We start from the raw sequence: 14,176 nt of genomic DNA, 5'->3' as shown, positions 1-14,176 counted from the left end.
CTGATTGTCCCCAGTGGAAAACAGGTCTAATTTGGATGAAAACAAGATGGCTGACATTAGCTAGCAACCTGCCCATGGTAATTGCAGATAACTGCACAACAGACTCACTCTGAATGTGCTTTACAACCACCTGAAATTAACTGAATTTGGGTCTGTCAATTAGCAAATATGTATTCAACTGCCGACTGTCCTCCAAAAGTAGCTTAATATCTCTTACACATCCAGGGCAGCAGGTATCCTAGTCGCTAGGGCGTTGGGAAAAATCTGTCAAAGTGCCCTTGAGCAAGGCACTTAACCCTACTGGCTCCAGGGTTGCTGTTGATAATGGCCTTGCTGTGATCGACGAGGTTGTCTCCGGGGGAGTGGGATATGCAAAAAACAAATGTACAATTCACATATGCATATTAATATACACATTCACATGTGTGAAATAGGACAAATATACTGTAACCACAGTCTTAATAAAAGGGAGATAGATATGAATTGCTGTCTCAACAGACATCTTTTATATGATATGATTTATTGGTAATTCGATCTTCCATGTTCTCATTTCCTACGGAAACAGTACAGTAAACGCATGTGGAAATCACTGTGTAACTCGTTGTAATGACCGGTAAACAGATCATTACACTCTGGTACACAACAGATGATGTCATAGGTTACATAATGGATGTCAAAAGATAGGCGTGAGATCGCTTATCACCGTGATGATATCCACTTGGAAACTTTCACTGGCCAGGCAGTCTTGGCAGACACAAACAAAAGCTATCAATCACCTACCTGGCAGGCTATTCATCTCCAGGTCAATTACAGGGCTGTCTCTCTAGTCTCCACAAGCTTCCATCTCTTCTCCATTCCTATATGGTAATCAAATCAAATCAAATCAAATTTTATTTTATTTATTTTATTTATTAATCACTGCTTCTTACAGTAGGTGATTGGAGAGATGAAAGCATGTCTACCCCCCCATTGCTTTCACCAATCCAACCTTGACAGATTTGGGATAACCTTTTGGAATGAGGGGATGTGTTTTGTGAATAATAGTTTTATATAGTTATAATTTGATATAGTTACAGTTTTACAACAGTTTTAATATCAGAACTGGGCTCATGCATCTATCTTTCTGGTCTGTTTTCCCACAGGTGAAGCCACAGAGCAGCCTAAGACAGAGGAGGTCCCAGAGGAGAAGACAGACATCCAGACATATGCCCCAGCAGTGGTGGAGGACCAGGATGAGGTACAGCCAGAGGCCACAGAGGTAACCCCAGAGGACAGGGCCCAGCCTGAGGACAGAGCAAGCACAGAGCCTGACACAGTGGATACCACCTCTGCACCTGAGAAACAGGGAGCCGAGAGCACCACTGAGGTAGTTGAGGAAGTGGACCCGACCCAACCTGCATCCACTGAGGCTAGCCCAGAGGAACCAACATCTGGGGCTGGGGGTGAGGGCTCAGAGGGGGCAGCCACAGAGAGCCCTGGTGGGGAGGAAGAGCAGACTGAGGGGGATGAGACCCAGTCAGCCGGCCGCACTGGGGTGCTGGCCACTGAGATGGAGGACACCACCGGGTCTGGGATGCAACCGACTGGCGCTGAGGAGGGGGCCTCTTCTATTGCACCACCTGTTGGACAGCCAGGAGAACCACAGGGCTCAGCCAGCGAGGAGGATGTGCAGGAGATAGTGCTAGAGCAGGAGGAGGAGGAGGGGGTAGAGGGTAAGCAATTACTCTGTTTGTTACATTCATAATATCACATACAGAGTACTGTTTTTTGCTTTGCTTTGTCACTAAGTTTGGTATCATGAACATAATTATAATGACAATGTATTTAATTTAAATAGCACACTTTAAAATACAAATACATCTCAAGTAAATCATATATCATGTCAGAACAGAGAAACATAAGAGGTACAAAACAAGTGCCTGGCATTACCCTGCAACAGTCATACTTTTCATAGATGATTTCTGTGACAGGATGAATGAAAAGCTTTCCCTGAGCCTAAAAATAGCAGTTGTGATACTCAAGGGCAGGATGTCCCCCTGTACATTTTGGTCCTAATGCAGATGCCAATCATTCTGCTGCTGCTGCAAAATGTTGAACCAGCAACCTTTTCCAGTGAGTGTGGTATGTATAAACGTTTGCATGAGGTGTTCCTCTTTAGACCCCTGGTTACACCCCAGAGAGAGGAAATTGGTGGAATGTGGTTAGGAAGCCTAAACTAAAGATACATTCTGTGTTTATCTCAAAGATGTATTTAGCTACGTTTTTGTAAACAAAAGTATAAGCACCACCAAAACAACTTGACACATCTCCATGATGAAACGTTTGATACTATGACCTTCATCTATAATGACAGAAAAGGTTTTAAAAGTTTTACAAAATGTTTAAAGATGTATCAACTGATGTGTACATCTTCAGTCGTATCATTAATCAAAGCCATTTAATAACTGGCTGAGTCTAGCCAGAATCACGACAACACATATCTATATAACATCACTGCCCTCTGGCTATACTGTACAACTGTTTCCAAGGCGACTCAAAAATCTGTGCTTTCAAGGTGATTAATTTAATCATATCAATCTCTAAATATACATCTCCGTGCTCGTCGTTCTCCTCAACACTTTTGTCAAGACACATTATTATGCAATCTCTAATACAGTCTTCTCTGACTGTAATAACTAGCACCATCTTTACCTGTTTTTATCTTTACATAAATAGTAAGTATCCTTTACATTTTCTTGAAAGTGCTTAGTCAGAACTCAGAGAAGGATACTTAGAACAGATAGCCTACCACCCACACACAGCAAAGTTTGGTCTGACTCTGGGAAGTTAAAGAACTAACTTCGCCCCCTGGTGTTGGGGTGTGAAAAAGATTGTGGATTAAACCTCCAATTTCCACTCTTGTTTGGATTGTAATATCTGTGTGCATTTAGAGTTATATAAGAAGACATGTGGCACTAGGTATAAAAGCTATATCCAACTTTATATTAAAATATTCAAGTGCAAGGAATCATTTGCATAGTCAGCTCTATGGTAAAGTGTCACGCCCTGACCATAGAGAGCCCTTGTTTCTCTATGGTGTCGTAGATCAGGGCGTGACTAGAGGGTATTCTAGTTGATCAATTCTATGTTGTGTTCTAGTTTATATTTTCTATGTTGGTGTTTTGTATGATTCCCAATTAGAGGCAGCTGGTAATCATTGTCTCTAATTGGGGATTATATTTAAGTAGCTATTTTTTCCCACCTGTGTTTGTGGGATATTGTTTTATGTTTGTGCATGTGCACCACATAGTCGCGTTTAGTTTCTCTTTGAATTAAATATGTGGAACTTAACATCCGCTGCACTTTGGTCCCGTTCTTACGACAGCCGTGACATAAAGTTGTAGTTTGATGAAACTTTCAAATAAAATAAGCACTCAGATTGACCACCATTCATGAAGAAATATTCCATGGAGGCTTGAAAGTTTTTCTTTCTCTGTGTGTCCTCTCCTCTGTGGAGTTTGTTTGAAGAAGGCTCCCCCTCTTGTGACCGGATGAGGGAGAGTGTGAAAGAGAGGAGAGAAAGAGAGGAGCACTAGTACACCACTGACTGTGCCTCAGCATGATTCTTCCTCTCAACTCCCCATCTGTCCTGACTCAAATTCTCAATACAAGAACTCTATATAAACAATCTCTGCATCCAATGATTTAATGTAATACACAGACCCTTTCAACACAGTAGCTAATATTTGGGTCCAATTCTCCTATAGTGTATTCATATGGGGCATCAACTTGTATTTTGATGCACTGAATCATTCAGTCAAATCTATCTTAATAATGGTGTGTTTGTGCACTACTGTGCACCACTGAGATTCACGTTAGTCTTGAATAGTGAATAGTGTAAGCAAGAGGTCCCCCAAGTTGTGTTATAATATAACAACTGCTGGCCCACAGCCTTTTATTATTCATTACATTATAATTGGATTCTTAGTCATTAGATGTATTTCTGTATTTAGATTATTTAATGCAGGGGTGTCAAACTCATTCCACGGAGGGCAGAGTGTCTGCGGGTTTTTGTTTTTTTCTTTCAGTTAAGACCTACTATAAACAACCAGGTGAGGGGAGTTCCTTACTAATTAGCTACCATAATTCATCAATCAAATACAAGGGTGAGCGAAAACCTGTAGACGCCCGTATCCTCCTTGGAATGAGTTTGACACCTGTGATCCAATGAGACAGTTTAGAAGTAGAGGGGGAGGCAAGGAGGGATAGGACAGGAGACACAGTAGTAAGTGTGGACGTAGGGATAGGACAGGAGACACAGTAGGAAGTGTGGACGTAGGGATACGACAGGAGACACAGTAGGAAGTGTGGACGTAGGGATAGGACAGGAGACACAGTAGGAAGTGTGGAAGTAGGGATAGGACAGGAGACACAGTAGGAAGTGTAGACGTAGGGATAGGACAGGAGACACAGTAGGAAGTGTGGACTTAGTGATAGGACAGGAGACACAGTAGGAAGTGTGGACGTAGGGATAGGACAGGAAACATAGTAGGAAGTGTGGACGTAGGGATAGGACAGGAGACACAGTAGGAAGTGTGGACGTAGGGATAGGACAGGAGACACAGTAGGAAGTGTGGAAGTAGGGATAGGACATTAGACACAGTAGGACGTGTGGACGTAGGGATACGACAGGAGACACAGTAGGAAGTGTAGACATAGGGATAGGACAGGAGACACAGTAGAAAGTGTGGACGTAGGGATAGATCTGGTAGAGGATGTATTGCTATGGGGGGAATGACACCCCAAAATGGGCACTACTTTCCACCAGGCCTGTGTGAGAAATAGGGAGGCATTGATTTACCCTATGAGATACTAATCAGATAAACTGTTCTGTTCTGTGCTAAGGTTATGAGGAGTTTACCATATTGTTCTCATTATAACACTTGGCACAATGTCACTTTAATAACAGCAATAACTCATCAATTACTTTGCAATGAAATGTTGGCCTTCGCTCTCAGGTGCCAACTCTGCCCCAACGAGAGTTCCACATTCCTTAGTAGGTTCAGTTCATTCCACAGCTATAACATCAGCCCTGTTGTAGCACATGATTCCTGGTCATCACATGATAGTGTTATACATCATCACATGACATTGCACAAAATCACAGTCTGTCAGTGCTCATACCCAGGCAGTCTGTCTGATTGACAAGATGAACACAGGTCTTCATCACACTTTAGTGTGATAACCAAGCACTATTATTTGGGGTCTACTGCACTCTCTCAAGGGGCTCTGTGTGTGTTACCTGGGTGGACGTGTATGGCATCTGATGACACCAGTTGACATCCATGTGTAATTCATTTGTGAGGCATGAGAGATGTTTGTTTAACACTGTATCTCATTGTTCTCCCCATCTATTCCCAGATCAGCCCATTCCTAGGGGGAGGATGAATCCAGGTGAGGGAGTAGCCCCCCCTCCAGCCGGGAAGGAGAATAGTAGCACACCCGGTGAGTGGCCCACTACCCCTAATATCTCTACCAGTAGTATTAATACTATTATTGTACATGTCATGAGTGATTAGTTGAATCATGGCCATGTAATTACAATGTATTATATGGTTTAATGCAGCGATTCTCAATTGGTGGGTCGTAAACCAAATTTGGGTCGCGGGAGGTTTTGTGTGGGTCGCGGGTGTCTGAGTTTTTTTTAATGAAAAGAAAACCCAGTCTGCACTTGACATGACTTAAACCAGGTAGAATGTGTGTAGAAATGATAAAGAACTTACATGTTTAAACAATTTATCTTCAATCACAGTATTTTCAGTACAGAGCTATTAGCAGCGCTATGGTTGATTGTGTGGTCTTAAACCAGTGAGTTTATTAACAGTCAACATCAAGAATATGGGCAAAATGTAATTATTGACAATGAAAGAGGTGGGAATGTTGTTTCCTTGTCATACAGTTGGTACATTTAATATCAATATAGCATTACAAATAATTTTCCAGATTGTATTTTGCCGATTCTTTTTAGCAATGCGAATATTGTGTCATGACTGAGACCACCTGGTTTAATTTGGGTCCCTAGGCAAAACCAGTTGAGAACCACTGGTTTAATGGATTCATAATGTATTAATAATTGTGCAAACAATTTAATTTATACAGCACTTTTCAAAGCACTTTGCATTGTAAAGGGGCATATGCTACACCTCCAAGTGAGAGACATTATAGACATGAATTATTCATGTTATTCAACCTTTCTCATTTCTTTCCTTTGTGCAGATTGGCTGATCATTGTGGGAGTGGTTGCGGCAGTGGGCGCTATTCTCCTCGTGTGTGCTGCTGTGGCAAAGCGGAAGAGGTAGGTCTCATTTCACCAATTGGAATTCTGATCAATAATTAACTGTGTGCATTACTCCCTCTCTCTGTCTTTTAGGTGATGACAGTATCCTAATGTGTTCGCTGCTTCCTTTCTCTGTCTGTTAGCTGATGACAGTATCCTAATGTGTTCGCTGCTTCCTTTCTCTGTCTGTTAGCTGATGACAGTATCCTAATGTGTTCGCTGCTTCCTTTCTCTGTCTGTTAGCTGATGACAGTATCCTAATGTGTTCACTGCTTCCTTTCACTGTCTGTTAGCTGATGACAGTATCCTAATGTGTTCACTGCTTCCTTTCTCTGTCTGTTAGCTGATGACAGTATCCTAATGTGTTCGCTGCTTCCTTTCTCTGTCTGTTAGGTGGTGACAGTATCCTAATGTGTTCACTGCTTCCTTTCTCTGTCTGTTAGCTGATGACAGTATCCTAATGTGTTCACTGATCCCTTTCTCTGTCTGTTAGCTGATGACAGTATCCTAATGTGTTCACTGCTTCCTTTCTCTGTCTGTTAGCTGATGACAGTATCCTAATGTGTTCACTGCTTCCTTTCTCTGTCTGTTAGCTGATGACAGTATCCTAATGTGTTCACTGCTTCCTTTCTCTGTCTGTTAGCTGGTGACAGTATCCTAATGTGTTCGCTGCTTCCTTTCTCTGTCTGTTAGGTGGTGACAGTATCCTAATGTGTTCACTGCTTCCTTTCTCTGTCTGTTAGCTGATGACAGTATCCTAATGTGTTCACTGATCCCTTTCTCTGTCTGTTAGCTGATGACAGTATCCTAATGTGTTCACTGCTTCCTTTCTCTGTCTTTTAGCTGATGACAGTATCCTAATGTGTTCACTGATCCCTTTCTCTGTCTGTTAGCTGATGACAGTATCCTAATGTGTTCACTGCTTCCTTTCACTGTCTTTTAGTCTGATGACAGTATCCTAATGTGTTCACTGATCCCTTTCTCTGTCTGTTAGCTGATGACAGTATCCTAATGTGTTCACTGATCCCTTTCTCTGTCTGTTAGGTGGTGACAGTATCCTAATGTGTTCACTGCTTCCTTTCTCTGTCTTTTAGCTGATGACAGTATCCTAATGTGTTCACTGATCCCTTTCTCTGTCTGTTAGCTGATGACAGTATCCTAATGTGTTCGCTGCTTCCTTTCTCTGTCTGTTAGCTGATGACAGTATCCTAATGTGTTCACTGATCCCTTTCTCTGTCTGTTAGCTGATGACAGTATCCTAATGTGTTCACTGCTTCCTTTCACTGTCTTTTAGCTGATGACAGTATCCTAATGTGTTCACTGATCCCTTTCTCTGTCTGTTAGGTGGTGACAGTATCCTAATGTGTTCACTGATCCCTTTCTCTGTCTGTTAGCTGATGACAGTATCCTAATGTGTTCACTGATCCCTTTCTCTGTCTGTTAGGTGGTGACAGTATCCTAATGTGTTCACTGCTTCCTTTCTCTGTCTGTTAGCTGATGACAGTATCCTAATGTGTTCACTGATCCCTTTCTCTGTCTGTTAGCTGATGACAGTATCCTAATGTGTTCACTGATCCCTTTCTCTGTCTGTTAGCTGATGACAGTATCCTAATGTGTTCACTGCTTCCTTTCTCTGTCTGTTAGCTGATGACAGTATCCTAATGTGTTCGCTGCTTCCTTTCTCTGTCTGTTAGGTGGTGACAATATCCTAATGTGTTCACTGATCCCTTTCTCTGTCTGTTAGCTGATGACAGTATCCTAATGTGTTCACTGATCCCTTTCTCTGTCTGTTAGGTGGTGACAGTATCCTAATGTGTTCACTGATCCCTTTCTCTGTCTGTTAGGTGGTGACAGTATCCTAATGTGTTCACTGCTTCCTTTCTCTGTCTGTTAGCTGATGACAGTATCCTAATGTGTTCACTGCTTCCTTTCTCTGTCTGTTAGCTGATGACAGTATCCTAATGTGTTCGCTGCTTCCTTTCTCTGTCTGTTAGGTGGTGACAATATCCTAATGTGTTCACTGATCCCTTTCTCTGTCTGTTAGCTGATGACAGTATCCTAATGTGTTCACTGATCCCTTTCTCTGTCTGTTAGGTGGTGACAGTATCCTAATGTGTTCACTGATCCCTTTCTCTGTCTGTTAGGTGGTGACAGTATCCTAATGTGTTCACTGATCCCTTTCTCTGTCTGTTAGCTGGTGACAGTATCCTAATGTGTTCACTGATCCCTTTCTCTGTCTGTTAGGTGGTGACAGTATCCTAATGTGTTCACTGATCCCTTTCTCTGTATGTTAGGTGGTGACAGTATCCTAATGTGTTCACTGATCCCTTTCTCTGTCTGTTAGCTGGTGACAGTATCCTAATGCTAATGTTTTCACTGATTCCTCTCTGCCTGTTAGCTGGTGACAGTATCCTAATGCTAATGTGTTCACTGATTCCTCTCTCTGTCTGTTAGGTGATGACAGTATCCTAATGCTAATGTGTTCACTGATTCCTCTCTGGCTGTTAGCTGGTGGGAGTATCCTAATGTGTTCACTGATTCCTCTCTGTCTGTTAGGTGGTGACAGTATCCTAATGTGTTCACTGATTCCTCTCTGCCTGTTAGCTGGTGACAGTATCCTAATGCTAATGTGTTCACTGATTCCTCTCTCTGTCTGTTAGGTGATGACAGTATCCTAATGCTAATGTGTTCACTGATTCCTCTCTGGCTGTTAGCTGGTGGGAGTATCCTAATGTGTTCACTGCTCTCTCTCTCTCTCTCTCTCTCTCTCTCTCTCTCTCTCTCTCTCTCTCGCTCTCTCTCTGGCTGTTAGCTGGTGCGGTCAGCAGCAGACCCTGATGATCACCAACAAGGATGGTAGTGACGGGAATGGGGCGGTGGCGTCTGTGGCTAGCTCCCGCGCCCAGGAGAGAGAGCAGGAGATGGTGACCCTGATGAACAAAGAGAAGATCCAGGAAAACGGCAACACAGAGGAGTTCACCGTCATCACACTGGATGAGTCCCCAGAGAAAGGACAGCTGGCATGAGAGAGGAGAGGAGGAGGACAAGGAGGAGAAGAGAGAGGAGACAGAAGGATAGAGAAAGATGAGTAGCTATGGGGGTGCTGACACTGGGGCAGGACTAGAGAAGGTCTGGCTGGGGGTGGAGATGGACACTTTGGCCTGCTACCAAGAAGACAGACACATTGAACATGCCAGCTGGGTTTGGGTGGGGGATTTGTAAATTTAAGGGATGGTTAATACTCTATTGATTCTGTTGTTGTATTCTGGGGAGAATGGCTGGTTTGTCCCACCTTGCTACTAAGGTGCAACATCGGAAACTGGCCCTGTCCTTTGCCTGTCTCTCAGATGGGCTAGCTAGACTGTTAAAGCCAAGATGAGCAGAATGCTACTTTCTACCCTGTTATGTCAGGTATGTGGTTAGGATTGGATAGTTCCCAGGCCTAGGGTTTGGACTGAGTCGCTACATCTGGGGTGTCAAGCCAGGCTTCATACACACATGCTGATATTCACCCCTGCCTTTCAATCAGTGTCTAATCTAAATCTGAGAAAATCAGTCTGGCTTCTCTAGTCAATCAGTAACATTAATTTAATAATAATAACAGGTTGAAATATAACCCTACAGACCCTGTGACAGTGGGGGACTGGAGGTTGACATCCCTGCTCTATGCCGGGATCTGAGTGGAGATGTTGAAGAGGTGTGTGTGTGTGTGTGTGTGTGTGTGTGTGTGTGTGTGTGTGTGTGTGTGTGTGTGTGTGTGTGTGTGTGTGTGTGTGTGTGTGTGTGTGTGTGTGTGTGTGTGTGTGTGTGTGTGTGTGTGTGTGTGTTTGTGTGTCTGTGTGTGTGTCTGTGTGTGTATGAACAGTATGTAACGTATGTATGTGTGAGGGGAGAGAAGAAGGGTGTTGATAAAGGCACAGGGGTGTGGGTGGGAGTTTTTAAAAGTGGGGGGTGGGGGTCTTGGTTTGCCCACCAAGACCAGTCGGGGGTTGAGGTTGAGGGGAAGGACATTGTTGATAATGTGTCACTTGAAGCTTTTGAGGCATTGAGTTGGAAAAACAGGCGTGCAGAAATGTTAAAACTAAACAGACGTCGTCAAATAATTTGGCTGGATGTTCATGGGATTAATATTGTTTATTATGGATAGGTAAATGTGGGACGTTGTGGCCCAATGATGTCTATGCTCTTTATCATTCCTCTGTTTTCTTTCAATATTAACCCTCTGTATATTTCAGTTGTTTCCTGTGGATTGGGATTTTGTTTTTACAAGAAAACACAACGAGATGTTAGTATTTTAATTAATGCAGTTTGGATTTTTCTTGCTATTTTTGCTTCTGTATATAATGTACACGTATTTTCCAAATGCCTTAGCAACAGTTGTCATTCGTCTTTTTTGGCATGCAATGCCCTTTAATGAATAAATTAAAGCTGTCATATTTGAGAATTATTTAATCAAATTCAGAACCTATGGTCTTCAATTGTGATAGAACATTTGCAATAGTCAGAGTAGATATTGTATGAATCAACTTCATGTATAATATTCAAGACTGTGCATTTTAAAAACCTTTTTTTATGATGTCTATTAACATGGTCTGTATAAATAATACATTCGTGTTGAGTAGCGCATAGGATTATATGGAATATCAACAGCTTTCGGAGAATAGATGCAATGGTCAGATGTGGATGTTGGAGTACACGTATCACATGTACTTACCATATAAGTCACCTTATATGCTATATTGACAGAAATGTGCCATTTACAATGACCTAGCATTGTGTAGTAATGCATTACACTGTGATGGAACCTAATAACTGTTGTTAACGGCCAACATGAAAATCAATGTACAATCCTGAGGAGTGACCGCGTCCCTCACTGACAAAATAATTGATTTGGCTGGACACACTGACAACAACACATGATCTGGACACAGATATTACAGTAATGGGCAGAACAGTAGAACTCCAAGCACAACTCTGGATTCTACTTCTCTGGGCTCCTTTGTAACAAAGCAGTAGAGGCCATCATATTTCTGTGGCTTTCCCTGTTATGTGCACCAGAGAGAGGGAGGTTGATGAATTCATGTGTCTCTGGCTAGGAGCTCTGTGTCTCCATACTGATCCAGGTCCCAATGTCCCCATTGCTCCACACCTCCATCTGATTACATTATAATCTTTATGCTGTCTCTTTCTTTCATAGGCAAATCACTTTTATGTGTGATTGTCCGTGGATATTATGTGGATATTATGAATCCTCTCATATCAGTTTGACAGTACATTTGTCATGCCTTTTGAGTAAGCGGCATGACAAATGTGTGTCCCAGCTTTTTTCTGTGGCTTTTTGCCTCTGCTTTTATTCCTCTCCGATCTTGCTCTCATTTGATTCACTTTGAGGAAAATTAGAAAATGTATTAGGGTAGGAGTGTGTAATGACGAATTAATAAAACATTGTTAATGAGAAAATATGTGTAAAGTCATGGATTAAATAAATGTGTATAGAGGACATTTTTGATTGTGGTGTTCATTCAGCGGGCAGGAGGGAGGGAGGGAATGGAGAGAAAAGGGGTTGCTCGGGAGAAGGAGAAAGTATGGTTGCCATGGTATCCCAGTCATGATGCAAGAGTATGTTTTTACCCAGGCAAGACAGAGAGACAGTAAGACAAAGAAAGCCATTTTGAAAGCTGGAAAGGCCATGTTCTTGTAGATGTAATCACAGACACTGTGATTACATCTTGAAAGGTTAAACCAGTCTCATATAGCGACTTCAGCTAAGTCATCTAATATTCTAAAATAGTATCAGTGTCTTGAGAAATGATTAACACCCTTTGACTTACTTTTTTTTGTCTTACAAATGTGGGATTAAAACGGACTAAATTGTCAAAGATCTACACAAAATACTTTCATGTCAAAGTGGAAGAAACATTTTATATTTTAATAAAACACAAATACATGTTGATTAGATATGTATTCAACCCCCTGAGTCAATAAATGTTAGAATCACCTTTGGCAGCGATTACAGCTTTGAGTCTTTCTGGGTAAGTCTTTAAGAGCTTTGCACGCCTGGATTGAACAATTATTTGCCCATTTTTCTTTTTTAAAAATCATCAAGCTCTGTCAAATTGACTGTTGATCATTGCTGGACAGCCATTTTCAAGTCTTGCCATAGAGTTTCAAGCCGGCTTAAATCTAAACTGTAGCTATACCCCTCAGGAACATTCAATGTCATCTAGGTAAGCAACTACAGGGGGGTAGATTTAGCCTTGTGTTTTAGGTTATTGTTGAAAAGTAGACTGAACCAGATTTTCGTCTAGGATTTTGCCTGTGCTTAGCTATATTCCATTTATTTTAGTTGTAAAAGAACTCCCTAGGCCTTGCCGATGACAAGCATACCCATAACAGGATGCTGCCACCACCATTCATTTTTTGCAGTATTGCTTTAGTGCCTTATTACAAACAGGATGCATATATTCTGTACAGGCTTCCTTCTTTTCACTTTGTCATTTATGTTGTTGATACATCCTCAGTTAATTCCTATCTCAGCAATTATACTCTGTAACTGTTTTAAACTCATGGTGAAATCACTGAGCGGTTTCCTTCCTATCAGGCAGCTGATTTAGGAAGGGCGTCTGTATCTTTTTTTTCTCCTTCTTTTTTTATTAGAGGGAGGATCAGCTTAATATTGAGGAAAGAATGTTGCTTCTAATGTAATATTCTGCATCATTTCCAATCCGCCATATTTTTTTGGTAAATATATATATCCATACCCGTGTAACGGTTGTCTTGGAAGGAAGAAGGAGAGGACCAAAGCGCAGCGTGGTTAGTGTTCAATCAAAACTGAACACTGAATAACAAAAACAACAAAGAAACAACCGAAACAGTTCTGTCTGGTGCAGACACACAAAGACTGAAAATAACCACCCACAAAACACAAAGGAAAACAGGCTACCTAAATATGGTTCTCAATCAGGGACAACGAAAGATAGCCGCCTCTGATTGAGAACCATATCAGGCCAAACATAGAAATAGAAAATATAGAAAAACTAACAGACTGCCCACCCCAACTCACGCCCTGACCATACTAAATAAAGACAAAACAAAGTTATAAAGGTCAGAACGTGACAACACGCATGCATACATATACACATATATACATACACATACTGTACCTATATAGACATACATAGTTTTTTAAAGAATATACCTTTATTATTATTCCCCGCAGACCCTACCGCCGATCCCCCAATTGGAGTAAACTAATGAACACTTCTGCTTTTACCTTCAATTTATACATCTTATACACATTTTACAGACACAGTCTACTTTACAATAGTTCCCTCTTGTTTGTTCTTAGTCCTTCCTCTATTTCTGATGTCCATCCAGTTTGATTTCTATTTGTAACTATGCTATTTCACAGAAGTTCCGAACCTATATACATTTTTCAGACTCCATATGTTTTACATTGGTTATCTTGTTATTAGTCCCACCCTTCAGCTCCATTCAACCCCTCCCATCTATCTCTCAACATCATCCATTTCAGATTTCTATTTTCCATATATTTTTCAACTGTAATGTGATGCTTCACAAAATAATTGAACCTTCCTGTTCTCATAGCTTCTACAGATTGTAAATTAAAAATTTAAAATGTTGCTAAAATAATTATTATATTACTGATTGATTGACTATGGCTTTTCAAATCACCCAGTATTGGTATCTGTAGCGTTAGTTCTACGTAGGCAAATGTTGCAATTCTTCAGCCATTCCTGGACCTGTGACCAAAAACGAGCTACATATGGACAATACCAAAATAAATGATCTAATGACTCTGCCTCCTCACAGCAGAATCTGCAGAGATGGGAAGATTGT

At 41.5% G+C, this 14,176-nt stretch overlaps 1 protein-coding gene across 1 annotated transcript in view; it reads left to right on the top strand.

The window, feature by feature from the left end:
- The window catches only part of LOC112218679 (CD44 antigen), a 41,373-nt gene extending 29,557 nt beyond the window's left edge, over positions 1–11,816 (top strand). The window contains exons 5-8 of the mRNA XM_042301624.1: positions 1,143–1,712; positions 5,401–5,484; positions 6,256–6,334; positions 9,129–11,816. Coding sequence (XP_042157558.1) covers positions 1,143–1,712; positions 5,401–5,484; positions 6,256–6,334; positions 9,129–9,342 — 947 coding nt within the window. The 3' untranslated portion in view covers positions 9,343–11,816. The remainder of the gene's footprint in view (positions 1–1,142; positions 1,713–5,400; positions 5,485–6,255; positions 6,335–9,128) is intronic.
- The last annotated feature ends 2,360 nt before the right edge of the window (positions 11,817–14,176 follow it).

The sequence above is a fragment of the Oncorhynchus tshawytscha genome, linkage group LG19 (assembly GCF_018296145.1).
Source record: "Oncorhynchus tshawytscha isolate Ot180627B linkage group LG19, Otsh_v2.0, whole genome shotgun sequence".
NCBI lineage: Eukaryota > Metazoa > Chordata > Actinopteri > Salmoniformes > Salmonidae > Oncorhynchus > Oncorhynchus tshawytscha.
The sequence above is the reverse complement of the archived record's forward strand: the minus strand, read 5'-3'. Positions and strand labels throughout refer to the sequence as shown.